Consider the following 21,460-nt stretch of genomic DNA (forward strand, 5'->3'; position numbering starts at 1 on the left):
AACTTTGGAGAGAGTAATTTTTGTTGAAGAGGTCAGAAGCCAGATTACAGAGACATAAGAAGAGAACAGAGGAAAAGTATTGGTATCAATTGTAAATGGCCTTCTCAAATAGTTTAGTCACATGAGGCAAGAAATACATAACAGCTAGCAGAGATAAATGGAGCAAATAAGAGGTTTTTGAAGATAGGGAAGATATAGATGTGTTTTTATGTGAGAGGGAAACAAGAGATCAAAAGAACGGGAATAATATAGAACAATCTTTTGGAAAACACAGACTAGAATAGGATTATTGATCTTGTAGTTCAGTTCTACTTGGTAAAGAAATGGGCCACTTCTTCCTATGAGATGGGGTAAAAGTGAAGATTATGGCAGAAGGCATCAGAGAGCTAGAAGATGAGAAGGATGAAACAAGGAAATGTTTTTTAGCAAATGGTTTCAAAAAAAATTTTTTTTTCATTGAAAAAGGAGGCACAAAAACAATGTCATGATCAACTATGACAAACTTGGCTCTTCTAAACAAGGATCCAAGACAATTCCAAAAGACTTGGGAAGGAAAATTACATCCACATCCAGAGAGTAAATTATGAAGACTGAATGTGGATAAAGCATATTATTTTCATCTTTTTTTGTTTACTTGCTTGCTTTTCTTTGGTTTTTCCCTTTTATTCTGATTTTCCTTTCACGACATGACTAATATGAATGAAAAGCTTTAGAAAAGCATCTATAGCAAACTAAATATTAAACCAATTAGGTTAACATAAAAGGAATGCCTTGCTTTAGCGATGGCCTAGTTAAGATTATATAACATACTTCTTCAGTGGATCCGTAAGCATGGCTTCATGATTTATTTTTGTTATAAATGCCTGTGGTCTCCCTTTAGAATTCAAGATCCTTGGAAACAAGGCTTGTTTCACTTATTGAATTTGAATCCCTGGTGCCTAGTATAATACTGGCTTAAGAAATGCTTGATGACTAACTGCTAGAAGAAATTTAGGGTAAGGGTTCTCCATAGCTTTCTTATCCTCACAGAAAAAGTTGCTTAATCCTTGGTTGAAAGATCAAACAGCTTATTTCCCCCCTAAGGATCCTATACCCTTTTTATATCCTTGGCCTTTAACATGCTGCCTATGGTTTTGAACTAATATTGTATATCAAATAGCTACAAAATTTACAAGATATCATCAAAAGATGTACCTCATTTTAAGGTCCTCAAAAATAATTTCATAAGTCACCCATGAGATACTAACAAATCATCCTTTTTGTTTTACTTTTTCTCACCTATCTCATAAACTTATAGAATCAGAGAAAGAGAGGGCTCTCCAGTACAGAATCCTTGGGCTATCCTAACCTTCTGTATTGTAGTGATCCTTGGACTCAGCTTGGGAACTCCCTCTCTGATCAGTTAAATTCCCTAAGATAGCCATTCAGAGAAAGCAAAAAACAGAAGTGAGCTAGCCAAGATAAGAGGATTAATTGGGTTCAGGAGATAAGCTAGCGGAGAAAAATTTGAAATCAGTCAAGTTATATATCACCCAGGTAAAGCAAGAAACTGGTGAGGGGGGTGGAAGATTCTAAGCAGTGAAGAGTCATAAGAGGAATTTCCCTTGGCCAAGAACTAGTGAGCTGCCTGGGTAACTAGGATTGATATTGGGAAAATTTAAGCAGTTATAGTCCATAAAAGGCTCCAATTTCCCTTTGATATTTGAAAAACTCTAAATGGTTAAGTTTGTGAGGGTTTTTCACATTTTCCTTTGGTAAGATCAGGTGAGTCCCTCCATCAATTTGGGGAAAGAAACAATCTAAGGTAGCTGGCTCTAAAAATTTATCTAGTGTTCCAGAAAGACAGCCCTTTAGGAAGAAATGAGATGAAAAATCAAAATGAGAAGGGATTAAATACGTTTTTTTGTTGTTGTTGTTTGGGCAGATGCCCGGCAAGAGGAACTGTCCAATCCCTAGAGGGACTGGGTGTAAATTCAAAGGAGCCTTCAATATCAGCCATGGACAGCAACTCCAGAACTCCTGAGAATAGGAACTTGATTGATTTTAAAAAGCAGTTTATCTTTGTGTGTGTGTGTGTGAGCCTCTGTTTTGTCTTCTGTTTTTCTCAGTCAGCCAAATTACAAACAAAAAGACCTGGCTATTTGAAATTTTTAAATGTCTATTTTGTACATAATTAGGTTTATCCAAATAGCTTTTAGTTAGAGAGAGGAAGGACTTGTTCTGAGATAAAGTTTTTAGTTACGACATCAAAAAAGAAAAAAAAAAAACTGACATATTTATGGAGCTAGAACTAGATAATTGGGGTGTGTAGAAATAGTTAAAAGTTATAGGGGACAGTTAGGTGGCACAGTGGATAGAGCACCAGCCCTGAATTCAGGAAGATCTGAGTTCAAATCTGGCCTCAAACACTTAACACTTTAACACTTCTTAGGTGTGACCCTGGGCAAGTCACTTAACCCTAATTGCCTCAGCAAAAAAAAAAAAAAAAAAAAAAAGTTACAGAACTGCAAAAACACTTTAGTAAATTCTGGGGGTTTTGACATTAAGGTTTATTTTCTGTGTTTTTAGAGAATGTTATGTTGTAATCCACATTCAGTTCCTATAGTCCTCTCTCTGGGTGTAGATGGCTTTCTTGATATCATCGGAATTAGAATCAATCATCTCATTGTTGGAAAGGGTCACACTCATTAGAATTGATCATAGTATAATATTGATGCTGTGTACAATGATCTCCTAGTTCTGCTAATTTCAATTAGTATCAGTTCATGTAAGTCTCTCCCGGACTTTCTAACATTATCTTCCTGATCATTTCTTATAGAACAATAATATTCCTATCCCATAACATTCAGATACCATAACTTATTCAGCCATTCTCCAACTTATAGAGGCATCTATTTAGTTAACTGTTTCTTGTCACTACAAAAAGGGCTGACATAAACATTTTTGCACATTTGGGGTCCCTTTCCCTCCTTTAAGATCTCTTTGGGATATAGGCCAATAGAAATACTGCTGGGTCAAAGGGTGTGCACAGTTTGATAACTTTTTAAACATACTTCCAAACTGCTCTCCAGAATGACTAGATCCGTTCACAACTGCACCAACAATGTATTCGTATCCCAGTTTTCTCACATCCCCTCTAACATTCATTCTTGTATTTTCCTGTCAATATTATGCCACAGTTTTCTTTTATTGTCCTGACTCAGTTTCCTTAATTATCCTGATTCAGTTTCCCTAAATTGTCCTGCCTCGTTTTCCCTAATTTTTCTGCCTCAGTTTATAATTGTTCTGCTCAATCCTGCAAAACCACCCCTCCCTCTTAATCAGAATAGTTGATAAGGATAAAAGATCTTATATTTTAGAAAACAGAATGCCTCTCCCCATCCCAAGCTATTAGAATATCAGATACTGTCTTATCAAGATGCCTCTCCCCTCTCTGGGGTGCCTCCCCCCATCTCCGGTGGCTCACCCCACCCTGTCAGAGTCCCGTTCCTTCTCTCAGCACCCTGACTCCACCTTTGCCTCAGTCTACCTCCTGTGTCTGAGCAACATGTATGTCATTAAGAACTCAGATTGTTGGCTGGATTCTTAGAGATGATAGTCTCATTGAGCCCTGGGACCAAACCATGGATCCACATTTGGTCCCAGTAGATCTCTCCCTTTTAAATAAAATATTAAATACTCTCTAATCTCTATCTTGCCTCAGTTTCTCCAGCATTACATTTTGGAGGCCCCAGCGAGATGGTAAAAATGAGAGCAGAATTAGAGATTAGAAGACATTTGGGTGTCTACCTCAAGCCTCAGGGCTGCTGGGTATCTAGGTTTTTTGCTTAGAGAGACCGACCCTCTGGATTTTTTTCCAGAGACTCCAGGAAAAAGCAGTTTTCAGCCACAACTGTGCCTGACCCCTGATGGTGGATACTTCCATTTGGCCAAGGAAGAATCAGTTGGGCTGACAACCGATACAACTCTGGGAAGTGCCAATAGGATGCTGTGTGGCACTATCTAGTTTTGAGTACCTTCTAGTACTATCTGGTTTTAATCTGGGTATTCTCTGTGAAGGCAGAGAAATGCACCAAACCGGGGCCTGGAGACCTTAAAAGGCTCCTATTTGGATTCTGGAAGGGAAGATTCTAGAGCTGACAACTTCCCTAGGGCTTTTCTAGGGTTTCCTGATGGTCCCTGGTCTATGTTAAATGTTTTGTTTGATGTTCTAGCTGCATAGTCTGTGTATTTTGTGTGACTTGTTTGTCTGTCCTGTTGATTAGAGCTCTGCTAAAAATTTTAAGAACAATGATTAAGAAATTTGGGAATTGGTTATTTCAATGTTGCAACTGTATGTAGTATAAAATTTGCTTGTGATAATTCATAAGTATTTTAAAACTGGCAATTGGGTTTTTTTTTTGAAGTTTAAAATTCAGGCTTGGTTTTAGTTGGGTTAGCCTAGCAAGATAAGGTATCCAGAGAAAAAAGGAATTTGTGCTAATTGCTTTGAACACTGACTGCAGAAAACATTTGATTAGGAATTTGGGGATGATTCTGTAATTGTGGGAAATAATTTTACTATTGTCTTTGCATGCCAGATTTGTTTTGAGTATTCTTTTGGGCAATTTTAAAATTGTGGGAAATAATTTTACTGTTGCCTACACAGACTAGACTTAATTAACAATAACTTGTTAAAGAAGTTCTATTAACTCGCCTGAAAGGGGTCATGTACTTCTAATTAGGTAAAGAAGGGTCTGACTTTTCTAAAGGCTCCAACTCTAGCCAAAGTTGGAACTTAGGAGAAGTCCATTGGGAATAATGGCCATGTGGGGCCAAAGGGAGAGAAAAAAAAAAAAAAACAAACTATGATGTTCATTGAAATTCATTATTTGAAATAAGATAGGATAAGCAGTTTTATATTATAGAGAATTTAAAGGTGTATTTGATTGGATTTTAAGTTAAAATATAGGTTATTAAAACAAAATGCCAGTAGCTTATCTTGGGAGGTCGTGTTTACATCTCTCTACTTAGATGGTTTGTTACTTTCTAGAAGTATTGGGTAATTTGTATGAGTTATGCCTTAAGAATTTGTCAACTCTGTTTGGTATATGTATAAGTTTTTTGAATGATAACTTGTGACCTTCCTGAAACAAATGTATTACTGTTATCAATAGGAGGTTATGGCACTTCTAAAAGTTTAATAATTTTAAGAATCTCTTGGATTCTTTTAGGTGGTATTAGGATATTTTAAGTTTTAATTGATTGTACAGAGTCATCCTGAGGTCATTTAGAGTCTCTGAAAATAATATTTTTTGTCCTTTTGAAAACGTTTCTGTTATGGACAATATGTAATTTGGAATATTTGTCAATGTATTGGGTATTTTAAAACAAAATGATTTGGATGTATAATGTTCACTTGTGAAACTGTCTACTTAAGATATGAAAGAAATGAACTTACTGAGACAAATTAAATATCTACCTATTTGGGTAAAATGACAGGGAAGGATAATGCAGAATGCTGGAGGGGATGTAGGAAAATTGGGACACTGATACGTTGTGGAATTGTGAATACATCCAGACAATCTGGAGAGCAATTTGGAACTATGCTCAAAGTTATCAAACTGTGCACACCCTTTGATCCAGCAGCGTTACTATTGGGCTTATATTCCAAAGAGATTTTAAAGAAGGGAAAGGGACTTGTATGTGCAAGAATGTTTGTGGCAGCCCTCTTCATAGTGGCCAGAAACTGGAAAATGAGTGGATGCCCATCAATTGGAGAATGGCTGAATAAACTGTGGTATATGAATATTATGGAATATTATTGTTCTGTAAGAAATGACCAACAAGATGATTTCAGAAAGGCCTGGAGAGACTTACAGGAACTGCTGCTGAGTGAAATGAGCAGGACCAGGAAATCATTATATACTTCAACAACAATACTATATGATGATCAATTCTGATGAACGTGGCCCTCTCCAAAAATGAGATGAACCAAATCAGTTCCAAGAGAACAGTAATGAACTAAACCAGCTATACCTAGCGAAAGAACTCTGGGAGACGACTATGAACCACTACATAGAATTCCCAATCCCTCTGTTTTTGTCTGCCTACATTTTTGACTTCCTTCACAGGCTAATTCTACACTGTTTCAAAGTCCAATTCTTTTTGTACAGCAAAATAATTGTTTGGATATATATATTATTTAACTTATACTTTGACATATTTAACATGTATTGGTTAACCTGCCATCTGGGAGAACGCATGGGGATAAGGAGGGGAAAAGTTGAAACAAAAGGTTTTGCAATTGTCAATGCTGGAAAATAACTTATTCATAAAATTTTTGTAAAAATAAAAAAATTAAATATTTGCTTAAGATTTATCTGAAACTTTGGTTAATGGGATTTGTTATTGGAATTACAATTTCTTGGGCTGATAGTTAATGCTATTTAGGAGTTTTAAAGATCCACTCTCTTGACAGTGGGACAATTAACTGGAGTAAAAATGAATTAAAGCTATTTTATCCTGTTTTGCTGAAAGTTAAGTTTAAACTGCTTATGTAATGTTATGATACAGTTGTATCCCTGCATTTTTTTTCCTCCTGTGACTGATTTCTATGATCAAAGCAAAGGTCAATAGAAACTGTTCATGCAATTCAATTATGTCATCCTTGCTATTTCCAATCTGGTTATATGGCATACTTTGCTGTTTCCAACCTGGTCATATGTAATCATTATATCCTAAATACTTGGGCAAATAAGTACTTAGTCTGATCATCTATTTGTTACTGGATATTGTGTCTGGATATTCAAGTTTTTCTTTAAGGTTTCTAACTAATGAAAGGACAAAAAACTAACTGCCATTTTATCTATTGGAATTATAGCCAGCCATTTGCCTGTCCTGTGAAGAAAACCTATTAAGCTACTGGCCAATTCATACTGGCCTCTTCTCATTTTGTATCAGAATGTTCTAATCTTTGTTAGATTTGTGTTTTTTGTTCTAGATTTTGGTCAAATTGCAGGTACTGACTTGCTTCTGGGACACAGATCAGCTTTGATTGCTAGCATGCCAGGCCATATATCACACGTATCCCCTGCATGGACTGACAGTCTCTGCCAGTGCCCAGCCTGAAGGAAGAAACTGGTTAGGGAAATCAGGGAAACTGATGTATTTTTCTTAGGCACTTCTGCCCTACCCTCATCTCATTAGTTCAGATTGAGTTGGAAATCCTTTAAACAGTCCTTTTCGTCTTTACTCCTTGCTTAAAATTACAGGACTATGATTTGCTGGTTATGTTTTAACTTTGAAATCCCTTATTCTGTTGGAATTGCCCTGGCAGACTCAATTTTGGGGATTATTTTTTAGAACTAGAAATCAGACACCTGTCTTGGGACTGACAGTCTCTCTGACCTGTATCTCCACTCCTGTTACCTCAGTTCCTTAATTAATATTTCAGTATTCTCAAAGGACCTTGTAGTTTGGTATCAGGTCTCTAATAGTTCAGGGTTGCCTGCCTTGATCTAACTGCATAATCTGCTCAGAAATCTGTTTCCTAGTATGGGCTCCTGTTCTATCAAGAGGGGTAAGGTGAAGCTACTCCAGGCCCCACTTTTCCCCCCCTTTGGAGTCCCTGACAGACTTGGGGTACCCTTCTTAGGATAGGCAGCAGGACTGTCTTGAGCACTGCTACTCCCTATATAAGCAGAGGCTGAAGTAAATGCATAAATAACCACAGACCTCACAGTGAACTGACCATCTCAAACTGAATTCTCTGGCTGAGATCCTCTCCAACTGGAGCGGACTTGCTATTTCTGCAACAGGGAGGCTTGTGTGCCTCCCTAAATGAGGAATGATGTTTGTATGCTAATAACTCTGGGGTTATCAGGGAGAGACTTGTCCTTGCCATAAGTCCTTGAATTTTTTTACTTTTATTTTGGTTTATTTGTTTTACATAGGGTTGGTCAAAATTATGGTGCTAAGACCTTCTAGAGGAAGGAAATTCAATTATTTGAATATTCAAAAGAGTGTCTGGAATGTTATGCCACAGTTCTCTTTTATTATCCTGCTTCGGTTTCTCTAATTGTTCTGCCTCAGTTTATAACTGTTCTGCTCAATTTTGCAAAACCACTCCTACCTCTTAATCAGAATATTTGATAAGGATAAGATCTTATATTTTAGAAAACTGAATGCCTCTCCCCATCCCAAGCTATTAGAATATCAGATACTGCCTTATCTTACCTCCTGTGTCTGAGCCACATGGAGATATGTCATTGAGAACTCACACTGTTTGCTGGATTTTTGAAGATGATAGTCTCATTGAGCCCTGGGACCAAACCATGGATCCATTTGGTCCCAGTAAATCTCTCCCTTTTAAATAATTTATTAAATACTTTCTAATCTCTTTCTTGCCTCAGTTTCTCCAGCTTTACATCATCTTAGCCAATCTGAGATGTGTAGTGGTATCTTAAAGCTGAGACAAAGTTTTAAATTGCTTAACACTATCTCTCAGTCAGCTAACTTGAATTACTCTATTTTATTTTTAAGTGGACCTAACTTACATGACAAAAAGTCTTCTGAGGGCCTGAACCTGAGGCTTACAGAAAAACTACAAAAAGAAAACATCCTCTCTGGGATTTTCCACGCTTCTCTCCCTGGTAGATTGTGGATTCTATCCGGGTAAGCTGGTGTCTCTGGCTGGCTTGTATTCTTCTGAGGTTTGTACTAGTGCCCCAACATTTTGGACATGGCCCTTAGCATTTCTGGCATAGATGGTGGGCTATTTATTGAGCCACAGATCTGCAGGTGGACACCTGGATCCAAATTTCTTCGCCTCCCCTCCAGGGTACTAAGGAGATGCCCCTCAGGAGGGAGGGAGCTTGGTCTCAAAATATTCAAGTTAGGGAAAATGAGATATAGTAACCATTTGCTAGCATGGGTGATATCTTTCCCTTGGGCTCTGCTGCTTTAAGTGAGGTTAGTGGAATAACATTGGGACAAATTGTACCTAAGTATGGATTAGTAAAAATTCTGATAAAGGAAAATATTTTACTTCTAAGATATTATAAGAAATAATGGAGAGTAATTGATTGTAAATTGAGTGGCAATTCCATACACCTGGACATTTGCCCTCATCAGGGAAAGTAGAAAGAATGAATCTGTTATGGGCCAGAACTCTGAATTTGAAACAAAGGATTCTTACAAGGTACTAAGTGGAATTGATAAGACAACGGTTATCTAGTTTTAGCATGATGTTTAATAGTTATCTAGTTCAGTATGATTGATTTAATCTTACAACAAATAATGGTTTCCTAGTGATATAATGATTGGTTTATTCTCTGTGTAGAGCATATAAGCTAGGAGCCTCAGCTAGGTAGGAGGAGAGGCAAAGAAGATAACAACTGGAGGCAGGAACTCAAGCTCTCAGAACCAAGAAGAGAGATTCAATTAAATCTTCAGTCAGGCTCCTGATGGCAGGCTCTCCTCCAGTGTTTTCTCCATTGAAACCATGATTTCAGAAGGCCTCTAAGAAAGCTGCCCAGCCCCAGGCAAGGAGACAATAAAGGATTTGGACTTTAACCCCTGGCTACCCTTGAGGTGATTACTGAACTGAAAAGAAATCTGCTCCCAGAGACTCCAAGAAAACTGAACATTACATGAATCAGATTCTTAAGAAAGGGATTACTAAATTGATGCTAGAGACTAAATTGCCTGGGACCAAATGTTTGCCTATTACTTTGCTAAAGAATTAGAACTGTCCCCAGAAGTGATTTGGGACTTTCCCCATAGGAGACTGGTTTATTTTATTTGGGAGGAAAAAGGGAAAGACCATCTACTGAAACAAAGGATAAGTTTTTAAGGAATTATATACTAAGAGTGTCCTCATCCATTTTAGCCCTTAGGAAGAAAAGATTACTGGTCCAGACAACAGCCTTTGGAATTTGCAATTCCAGAAGAGGAGATGGTCCTTACCAGACATTACAGATGACTGAGATTGCTATCTGGAGACTGAGGACTAGGTTAAAGGACCATGAGGAACCTCAAAAATAGACTAGGATAATTTATAACCTCTAAAACTGACTTTGAAATTAGGAATGTTTTGGTGGGAGAGGAGATTAATTGTGCTTAGAGGAATTTTAACAATATTGGTATTGTGCCTATTTATTTATGCATGCAAAAAAGTTTATAGAAACTCTTCAATTTTTAGGATGAAGAAAGTATTAATGTTAATTCTGATAGAATCTTTTAATGTGAAATTAGGACAGTATATTCTATATTCTATGTGAGTTTTAGTTGATTGTATTGAGTCATTTTAATGTTTTTTCCCATTGTTTAGAGAGATTCTGAGCATAGTGTGCTATGTCTTTGTCCCTTTATACATGATTAAATACCTAAGCATGTTTTGCTATAGATTGGTTATTGAACAGATAAGATTATAGTCAATATTTACTTAGGACATGTGATCCTTGAGAGCTAAAATTCACCTGAAGATTTGATTAATAAGAATTGTTATTTGAGATAAAATCTTTTGGGGTTATAGATGATATTACTTGGAATTTTGAATTCAAGTATGATTGTCTGACAGATCATCAAGCCAGTAATCCACCTTCTGAAAGGAATATGCCACAAGCTACTCAGAAGAATGTGATCCTGAACTGTTACAGGTAGACGTTAGTAACTGGACAAGAATTAAGAGGACAATTTGGCCTCCACTTAAGATAGAATTCTGACAGTTTCTCAGTGGTGTTCCTTTGAATAAGAACCTAATTAATTATTCCTGAGTCTGGCTATAAGGTGGAGTGGTTTTTTTTTAGAGTTTATAATTAATGAGAGGCCACATCTTGTAGCAGTCCTTGTGGACCAGTCTTTCTATCTCAGACTGTTCTAACTTTTCTTCATTAGATTTATTTTTGTTTCTAGATTTGGTCAAATTACAGATATATTGACTTGTTTCTGGGACCTAGATTGAACTTTGATTGTCAGCGTGCCACATTACACCCATCCCCCTCCTTGGATTGAGAAAACCATCAACCCTGCTCCTGATGTAATTTGGACTGATATGGGAGAGTGGGAAAGTGGTTGAATTGTTAAAACTATTACTGTGTTTAAGACTTGGGATGGAAATTATTAAACTATTGCTGTTATGTCTGAGGGATTTTTAGTCTGTTATGTATATGTATAGGAATTTTGATTCACTCTTGGGATTTACATGTGGTATGATTATTTGACAATTCCTTTCTGTGAGAAAAAAAAAAGGGAGGAAGACATAGGAAATTGAGGAAACTGGTGTGTTTTCTTAGGCCCCACCCCCTATCTTACTAGTTCAGATTTAATTGGAAGTCCTTTAAACACTCCTTTTCATTTTTTTTTACTGCTCAAATTTACTCATTTGCTGGTTATGCTTTAATTTTGAAATCCTTTATTCTATTTGAATTGGCCTGGCAGACTCAGTTTTTGGGATTATTTTCAGAAACATCCAGGAAATCAGACACCAGAGGGACTGGCAGTCTCTCTGATCTGTTTCTCCACTCCTGTTACCCTAGGTGACAGCATACTTAAAAGTATCCTACAGTTTGGTGTCAGAAGGCCTCTAAAAGTTTGGGATTTGCCTGCCTTGGTCTAACTGCATAATCTGCTCAGAAATCTGATTCTTTCTGCAGTCCTGTCTGTTCCTCTGGGCAGGGACAGGTGGAGCTACTCCAAGCCTTACCCTTTTCCCCTGGAGTCACGGGTGGTCCCTCTGAATGGGGAGCTTGAGCCCTGCTGCTCTGTAAGCTGAGGCTGAGGCAAATGCACAAATGACCACAGACCTAACTCGAAGTGAACCGTCCATATGCTCCCCAACTGCAGAGGACCTGACAGGATTGCAATGGGGAGCTTTGTGTATTGCTGATTAACTCTGGGGTTATCAGGGAGAAACTTGTCCTTGCATTGTTCTAGCTTTATTTTGGTTTTTATTTGATTTATTTACATAGGGTTGGTCAAAATTATGGTACTAAGACCTTCTAGAGGAAGGTAATTCAATGATTTGAATAGTTAGAAGAGAGTGTGGAATGTTGTGCCACACTGCTCTTTTAATGTCCTGACCCAGTTTCCCTAATTGTCCCATTCATTTACTCTGCCTCAGGTTATAATCATTCTCTCTTAATGTTAGGATAAAGGTCTTATAGCTTAGACCTTAGGCTATAGTCATTCCCTCTTAATGTTTGATGTTTGGTTTTTTTTTTTATGTTTTATCCATTTTAGACGTCATTAGAATATCAGGAGCCTCTCCAGTACCATTATGTCTCCATTATGTCATCCTAAGTGCCTGCCTCCATTATCTCATCCTCATCCTAGGTTCCTTCCCCCCAATTAGGTCATCCCCAACCAGGTATCTCCCTCATAAAAGAATCTCATATCCGACAATAAGTGCTGGATTCTTTGAGACAATAGTCTCGTTCAGCCCTGGGACCAAACCATGGATCCATTTGGTCCCAGTAAATCTCTCTAATCCAAATAAATTATTAAATGTTCTCTGATCTCTATCTTACTGGGTTTCTTCAGCATTACAAGATATATTTCTTTGGAATTCTCCATTCTGTCCTCAGGAACCTCAACAACAGGAACTTCATCATCCTACAAGACTGTAATAGCCTCGGGGCTCAATCTCCCTCAGTACCCTAGGCCCTAGGACCTTCTGATAAAAAGACCACATGAAGAGCTCCTCCCAAAGTCTTCATTCAAGATCACCCAGGCCAGTGATTTCTTCATTTTCTACCCAGCTGCACTCCTCTGGGCTTCATGGCACTCCTGCCTTCCCACTACTTAATTGTAAACTTCTTCATGGTAGGGACTATTTTTTCTGTATTTCCCAAAATATAGAACACTGTATCCCCAAGTATCCTGACTCATAATGGAGGCTTGATTAATATTTATTAATTTATTGACTTAGAGAGGTGGGTTCTTACTGACTGAAAAAGATTAAATATATATGACAGAAAAGGAACCAATATTCTGAAGAGAAAGAAAAACAATTGGGAACAAAGGATAGCTAGCTTTTAATCTTTGCAAAAGACTCTTTGGAAGTTTGCGGTTTCATGCAATTACAGGAAGCATTTAAATTTAATACAATCAAGTCTGAATTTGTAAATATGTGAAAATGTAAAAGTAAAACTAAACTTACCAATGTAATATGTTTAATCATAGCAGTGTTTGTAGTAATATATGTAATAGTAATATAATAGTACAAGTACAATATGCAATATACAAAGTGAACTTTTTCATAAAGTTTTTGCACAGATTGTATCCCACCAAGAGATACATTTTTAACAAGTTCACTGTTAAAAATGAAATGCACTGAGTAAAGATAATGCTTACAAGCATCTGGTTTAGTAACCCTGACTTCAGAAATACAGCCTTTTGAACTGGCAAACAATTTATTCTATTTCAAAAGCAATTTTCCCATTTTGTTATAAAATTTTACCTCAGTATTTAAAAACAATAAGATAATGAATAATGGATTTTTTAAATAGTTAGAATGAGAATAAAAATCTTACTTTCTTTGTTACATTGTGTCACACACTTAATTGATTTGTCACTCATAGAAAAACCAACGTTTCAGGCAATTAAGTGCAATCCTAGAAACTTTAAAAAAAAAATCCAGTAAAAACATTTTGAACAAAGAAGGCATCAAAACTCACAGCAAGAGCAGCTACTGACTGAAGAAATCTTGACTAAAACATAGCTAGCTTCCTGGGGTAAACTAGTAATAATAAGATTTAACAACTTTCAAAAAGAAAATCAAGTACTATATTAAGGGACTATAATGTAAGTGAATATAAGTGAAATACAACTGTTTTAAATTCACTTTGGTTCTAATTTGGGATTTGCGTGCCTTGGTCTAACTGCATAATCTGCTTTAAATTTAAATACCTTTAAATTGCTTAAATATTGATATTTTAACATTTCTGACTAAACAATGCATTTTAAAAGGAAACATTAAGTTTCAATTTTACCTATCTTCCACTTCCATGAAAAACATAAACATTTTTCTTGACATATATGTATAAACACAGAAATATTATGTTATTTATGCTAAAATAACAATTAAATTTCTAAAAGCCAATACAACTAAAATTCCTCAGTAAGAGAAAATAAATTTATATCCTCCTACAGCAAACTATAAATTCTTGTTCAAAATAATTTTTCATAGCTTGGCAGACAAATATGACATGGTTTTGATAATGCTCATTTTCTACAATAAAAATCATCAAGCTCCTTTAAAACAAAAAAGAAAAATGTGTCTAAGCTTATTATCAATAGAAATGAATAACAATCCTCATCAAAATGCACAAGAAAACAAAATAATTTGCATTATTAGTTTTAAACAAACTTTTCCACCAAATTCTTATTTGAAAAAGACAATTTAGGTTCAAATCTTACTTCTGCTATAATGCCAGAGAAACTGACCTCAGTATTTAACCACATTTAATCACTTTGAACCTCAAGTTCCCACGAGTTAAAACAAAGAGATTAGCAATAAAAGAAAAAAAAATGTAAAATTATAACTAAACATTAGCAAATAATAAGTAAAATTATCATTCCTTGCAGATAATACTGTGGGCACTTTAAAAAAAAAACCCAGAAAAGTAAAGAATTAAGCCAATTAATTGCTTCAGCAAAATATCAAATGCACAAAATAAACCCACAAAAATTTTCTATATTTCTACAAAGAAAGAAAAATATGTAAGAGAAGTTCCAATCAAAATAAATTTTTAAAAATCAACAAAACAAATGAAAATTAGCCAAGATACAATATTTAATTATGGTCACAAAAAACTATTCATAAAAGGAAAAAATACTTTTTGATTATGGTTAAATTATGCCAATGTAATAAAAATTAAAATACTACCAAATGACATAAAATTGTAAAAGACCCAAATAATAGGCATGTAAAAGAACAAAAATGATGATGCAACACATTAAAATTCCTGGGATATAACTAAAGTTGTCCTCAAAGATTATCTCTGAAATTCTATATTAACAAAATAGAAAAAAAAAAAAAAAAAAAAAAAAAAAAAAGAAAGAAAAAGGAAGATTAATGGAGTATGCAATCTTAAAAACTAGAAAATCAATAAAACAAACTCAGTATGTATATTAAATATTGAAAATTATTGATATACATAAAAGGTAAAACAAAAAGGTTGGAGAAATAATCAACTAAAAACTGGTTCTTTGAAAAGATTTACAAAATTGATATTGTTATGCCACAGTTCTCTTATTGTCCTGACTCAGTCTCCCTAATTATCCTGACCCAGTCCTGATTCAGTTTCTCTGCTTCAGTGTATAATAATCAGCTCAAAGCTCAGTCCTGCAAAACCTCCCCTCCCACTTTATCAGAATATTTGATAAGGATAAAAGATCTTGTTTTAGAAGATCAGAATGCCTCTCCCCCATCCCAAGCTATTGGAATGTCAGATATCATCTTATTAAGATGCCTCTCTCCATCTCTGGGATTCCTCCCCCCATTAGGTCATCCCCCATGCCTCCTCTCACCCTGTCAGAACCGGATTGTCAGAGTCCCCTTCCCCCTCTCAGCACCCTGACTCCATCTCTGCCTCAATCTACTCCCTGAGTCTGAGCCATGTGTATATAGGTCATTGAGAACTCACATTGTTGGCTGGATTCATGGAGAGGATAGTCTTATTCAGCCCTGGGACCAAACCATGGATCCATTTGGTCCCAGTAAATCTCTCCCATTTAATAAATTATTAAATACTCTCTAATCTCTATCTTGCCTCAGTTTCTCCGGCATTACAATATGAAGACTAGAAAAGTGAAATTGTCTTGCACAAAAGGTCATTAAGATGGTAAATAGCAGAAATCTAGTGCAGAAGCCAGATCTTCACATTCTAATTCCAATGCTCTATCCATTTGCAGCCAAAGTACTTTTCCAAATCAAATAGATGGAACAACCACAGTATATACATCCTAAATTTATATTAATACAAACCTACACTAAGCAATCAGTATGCTAAAAATAAATTTCTAAAAAAATTTTTTTTACAAAGTGGCCTAAAACATATCTATTCAATTGCTTCTAAGTGGTAAAAGCAATCAAAAGAAGTTTCACATCTTTAATGCAAAAGATACATCACAAATCTTCTTAGAACCATAGAAAGAACTACTAATTAAAGGTAAATTTAACTAATCAAAAAGCAAATATCTGAAGTATGTTGACAACAACTGTACTGTCATTCTAATGATAGAAGTTAATAGCCATCTAGTCAATAAACATTAATCGCCCAGCAATGTGCTAAGCAAGGGGGGAAGGGAGGATGATTCAAAAAGAGATAAAAGTCCTACCCTCAAGTAGCTCTAAAGGGAGAGACAACAAGCATAATGATACCTTGGATGTATAGGGAGGGAAAAAAAGTGGGAAGGCACTAAAATCAAAGAGGTTGGAAAAGGTTAACTCTGGAAGGTGAAATTTTATCTGGGACTGAAAAGAAATAGGAGGGCATTCCAGGCATGGGGGATGATAAGAGAAAATAAAATGCTCAGAAATGAGTGATGGAGGGGCTTGTTACAGGAACAGCAAGGAGCCCTGTTATTGAAGAGGAAGGTATAAAACTGGAAGGGTTGGATAGGGCTAGGTTATAAATGGTTTTGAATGATAAACAAACAATTTTATATTTGTTTCTGCAGGTAGAAAGGAGTTACTGAAGTTTGTACAATATGGAGGTGACTGAATTCCACTAGATGAAACTCTCTGTTAAAAGTAGAACAGCTAAAAAATGCTAAAAAATGGGTAATAAAAGGTGAGTTTCATTAAAAGACATCAGATCTGAAGGAGGATAATTCAATTCAATAAATATTTATTAAGGGCCTACTCTGCCAGGCACTGTGAGAAGCACAAACTCCAACCCTAATACCACTTCTAAATAAAAGTAGATTTGGCTATAAATATTCCTGGGCTAAACAATACCTATAATTAATGTCTGGTCCCCTAAACTGAAAGTGAAAAAAGAGAAGGAATGGCAAAAGACCCTCAGACAATCCCAAGTCTCAAAGGGGAATAGTGCTTGCCTGACCTTGGCCAGAAGCCCAATTCTGAAGAGTGAACTGAAAACATGGAGAAATGAGCCTGTAGTACATTATCTTCATTCAAATCACAGATTTAAGAATTCTACAATTCAACAAAAAGTGATATTTATTTATTCACCAGTAAAGGGATATTATCTTCATTACAACAAGCATTTTTTTCACAAATTAAAATTACAGGTAATAAGACAGCTCATTATAGCAGAAATGATAATGCACAAACAAATTGAAAAATGGGGATAAAATGAAACAGTCTAGCTGAAAGTAGTAGTCAGCAGAGTAGCTACAGCCAAGGAGTTTTTCCATTCTATGACATGCTTCTCTTTAGCCTTTCTCAGAAGTAGAAGAGAATATCACCAGAAAAATCACTGATGGACACAAAGAACAGCCCAGTTCCTTTATAGGTTAGAACTCTTGCTGCAAGGAGCCCACAAAAATTAAGTTTGTCAAGATTTGTAGCAAACTAAACTGTGTGCAGAAAAAAATAGTAATTAATAAAATAAAAATTACTCCAAGTGCAATTTTTTTTCCTTGTGAAAGATCCTCATCTAGTTTGTCCAGTTTAGTTTCAGGTGCAAAAAAAAAAAAAAAAAAGAAAAAAAGGTAAGCCTTTTACATATGAGATATGATTGATGTAATACACTACTAAAAAGAATACTGAAGAGATGAGTAGAATTAAATTCTAGTTTCAGACTCCATTAATTAGCTGTATGACTCAAATATTTCCTTTAATCTTTTTAAATTTCATTTTCCTTAAAATGAAGGGTAGGTTTTCTAAGGTCCTTATAAAGTCTAAAATTCTACTGGTAGGGAGGAGTACCATGATTCTGTCACCAATCACTGTTTTCTTCAAGCCATTGGTTTGCCAGAGAGACTAACAATATGATTCTCATAATCTACTTTGTTCTTTTAAAGTCCTTTACAATTGAAAAATGAAAAAGGTCTCTCTCATAAAAAAAAAAAAAAAAGCTTGAGTACTTTAGGAGCTACCCTTTGCAAAGGTGGAAAATCAAGTCTCGAATTGTTGCCACCGTTCTCTTATTGTCCTGACTCAATTTCCCTGCTTCTCAGTCCTGGAAAACCTCCCCTCCCTGTTTATCAGAATATTTGCTAAGGATAAAAGATCTTATGTTTTAGAATATCAGAATGCTTCTCCCCATCCCAAACTAACGGAATGTCAGATACTGTCTCATCAAGATGCCTCCCCCTTCTCCGGAGGCTACCCCACCCTGTCAGAGTCCCGTTCCCGCTCTCAGCACCCTGACTCCGCCCCTGCCTCAATCACCCCCTGAGCCATGTATATATAGGTCATTGAGAACTCACATTGTTTGCTGGATAGTCTCATTCAGCCCTGGGACCAAACCATGGATCCATTTGGTCCCAGTAAATCTCTCCCATTCAAACTAATTTATTAATTTATTATTAATATTATTAATTACTTTAATGATTAAATTATTAAATACTTTCTAATCTCTATCTTGCCTCAGTTTCTCTGGAATTACGTAATGACGTTACCAAAGACTGGGTACTTTTTTTTTTTAAATAAAGATAACTATTTCTCCTTCCTAATATACTAAGTAAAAACTCATTTAAGAAGTACGTGTTCAGAAATAATCAATTACTTCATTTCGACTTCATGACAAACGTTTGCAAGGTCAAATACTGCCTTTTATTGTTTACACCCCCCATCCTGTCCTTCCGAAATTACCCAAGGAATAGCAAGGTCAGGACTGGCTTCACCAAAACAGAAATTTCTGAATGCATTCGCTATTTCCAAGACCTTCCACATTGGATGTCTGCGGAGGAATTTTAAGTAATTACATAATGCACAAAGTATCGAACAAATTCCGCTCAGCGGTCTCCCGGCCTTCTAAACATTGAGGCACCTGGGCCAAAGATTTAATGTTGCGGGCCGGTCCCCTGCCCCGGCACAAGACGAAGCCAGCAGTGCCCAGCAGCAGCAGCCCAGCCGCCTGCACCTCGCAGCTCTGGGATCAAAGCAAAACCGCAAAGAGGCCTAACTGCCCGAACAGTTCAGGGGCTGGGAAAAAAGTGGGGAGGGGAGACAAGGAGAGCAGGAAGAGGGAGAGTAGTTCAGAGGACCAGGGCGGCGGTCCTGGGCGGCGGTCAAGGGCGGGCCTGCCCATAGGGGTCGGGCCGGGAGGCCCCGCCCCGGGGATGCTCCGGAAGGGCCAGGTGAGCGCCTGCCTCCGCCCCTGCCGCCGCCACCACGGTGGGGCCCAGGTCGGGCCACACACGCCTCCTGCCCGAACTAGGTACCACCAGTCGGAGACTGTGTTAGAGAGAGAGGGGGCCGCGGGCTGAGCGGCGGGCGGGGGTGGAGAGAGGGAAAGGGAAAGAGGGGCGTCTGACCCCGCCCTCGCAGTTACCTGTTATGACGCTCGCCCCCAGGCCCGGACCCCGCCGCACTGTAGTAGGCTGCTCGTTTGCGGTTGGCGGCTACTGCCGCCACAACGGCGCTGCGCACTGGGTAGAGAGGGATCTGGTCCGCCATGTTCCGGCCGCCCCCCTCCCCACCCCCCCGTCGTCGCCGCCGCCGCCGCCGCCACCACCTCCCGTCCCCTCCCCTCCCCTTCTCTTTCCCCCGCCTCCTTCCTCGAGCTAGGAACGAGCGCGTCACGCGCACGCCACGAGGAGGTCTCCAATGAGAATGCGGGTCCCTCCCTTCAGGCCTCTTGCCAGGTGACGTCACGCTCTGACGAAAAGTCGGAGGAGCTCTGGAGAAGCTGGGCCTATCCGGTCTCTTTCATACCTGAAGAAGTGAGGGCCTGAGCGCATGCGCTCCTTTTAGTGTTTGGTATGCGTTGGTGGAAGGGTGGAAAGAATGAATGGAAAGATCCTCGCCCGTTTCTGGGGCAGGGGATGAGTGGGAGTGTCAGAACCAGCTGAAACCAGTGGAGCGAGGCATGGCACAAGTGCGGTAGTATCCTCGGGGTACAATCTCTTTCCTGAGTAATTCAGTTTGAAATCCACTATCCAGCTCCTGGCCTCAGGCATAGGGGGCTGCATTTGGGAGAGTGTGGGCCCGCAGAACCCTGAGGATTTGGTCCAGAGGGAGGAGGGACCTTTAATAATAATTCTTAAGCTTTTTATCACAACGACTCTAATGTCACAGTTCTTAAAGACCCAGGACGCCAGGAAGACATCCACCCTTTCAATCCTGTTTCCTACTTCTCCCTCGGAGTAAGGTGGGCCAAGGAGATGGAGGAAAAGGCAAACACAGCATTGGATGTTTCCATTGCCTTGAAAGAAATCTTTTGGGGATTTCCCCCCCTTCTGTTGGCGGAGAGACTGAAATAGTTTCCTTCTCCATCTCATTTCACATGAGACTAAGGGTTTAATGACTTGCCTAGGGTCACACAGCTGGTAAAATGTCAGTAAAGGCCAGATTCGAACTCAGGAAGACTCTTTCTCGACTTCAGGCCTATCACTCTATCCATTTTACCACCTAGCTCCTCTAAAAGGGACAGCCAGTAAAAGTACGTTGAAAAGGGGGTGAGGATATCTTAGGGAAAAATAGTCCTTTGAAGAGGCAGGAAAACAGCCTGGAGAGGAATGAAGATGTGGTTGGTTTGGGTCTCTTTAAAAAGAGGCCCTGAGAAGAACCAGAGAGAGAAGCAGAGGGCTGAGCTTCAGTCTCCAGCTCCCTCTGAATCCAAAGCCTCCAGCCAGCATGAAGGTAGATGAGGAATGTCTACAAAACTGGGATTGTGGGATTTCCCAGAATTCAATAAAAGTTGTGAATCTCCCGGAAGTCCATGACCAGACTTTTCCTTTAGACTTGTGAATCTGCTCTTGTCCAAGTGTCCCCAGCCAGCACCACAGTAGAATCTCAAATGACCCCTCCTTCTGAATCCTGGCTCCTTATATGCTCCCAGAGAATGGGCTTGTGGGAGCTCCTTACAACCAATGAGCAAGCTCCTTTTAAAGGTGTGAACTCTGAGCTAGAGAATTGTTAAGTACCAACTTATCACTTAGTAATAATCCTAACACTTCAAAATGGAGGATTCCAGAGGGAAGACATTTCTACTAACATAGCAGACAGAAGACTGGTGGAGTTGAGGCTGCAGTGCAGCCTGCTGGAGTTTTCAGGGTTTTAGCCTTTACAAAGGAGAGAAAATGATAGAAATCTCAGAGTTAGATGTGAAGAGGACCTTAGAAGTCATATCCTCCCACCCCCCTTATTACACAGAAGAGAAACTGAAACCCAAACAAGATGCTTTGCTCAAGATGATATACAGCTCAGGTTTTTAAATGCCAGTCTCCTGCAACTAAAATGATTCTTTCACTGCACTTTGCTACCTCCTTATAATTAGCTTTAAGTCCAAAGTATGGAATGCTTCCCTCCTTTGTTGTTCTGCCATTTCCAGCTCTTAAT

The 21,460-nt window shown here is 38.1% G+C and overlaps 1 protein-coding gene across 4 annotated transcripts in view; it reads right to left on the bottom strand.

Annotated features, from left to right (window-relative positions):
- ATP9B (ATPase phospholipid transporting 9B (putative)) overlaps positions 1-19,819 on the bottom strand; it is a 448,624-nt gene extending 428,805 nt beyond the window's left edge. For 2 of the 4 annotated variants that reach the window (XM_074273531.1, XM_074273522.1), the window contains exon 1: positions 19,452-19,819. In XM_074273531.1, the coding sequence (XP_074129632.1) occupies positions 19,452-19,576 (125 nt within the window). In that variant the 5' untranslated portion in view covers positions 19,577-19,819. The remainder of the gene's footprint in view (positions 1-19,451) is intronic. The other 2 variants (XM_074273514.1, XM_074273509.1) reach the window with 1 other exon arrangement.
- Positions 19,820-21,460: the final 1,641 nt, after the last annotated feature.

This window comes from Sminthopsis crassicaudata, chromosome 1, assembly GCF_048593235.1.
Source record: "Sminthopsis crassicaudata isolate SCR6 chromosome 1, ASM4859323v1, whole genome shotgun sequence".
Classification (NCBI taxonomy): domain Eukaryota; kingdom Metazoa; phylum Chordata; class Mammalia; order Dasyuromorphia; family Dasyuridae; genus Sminthopsis; species Sminthopsis crassicaudata.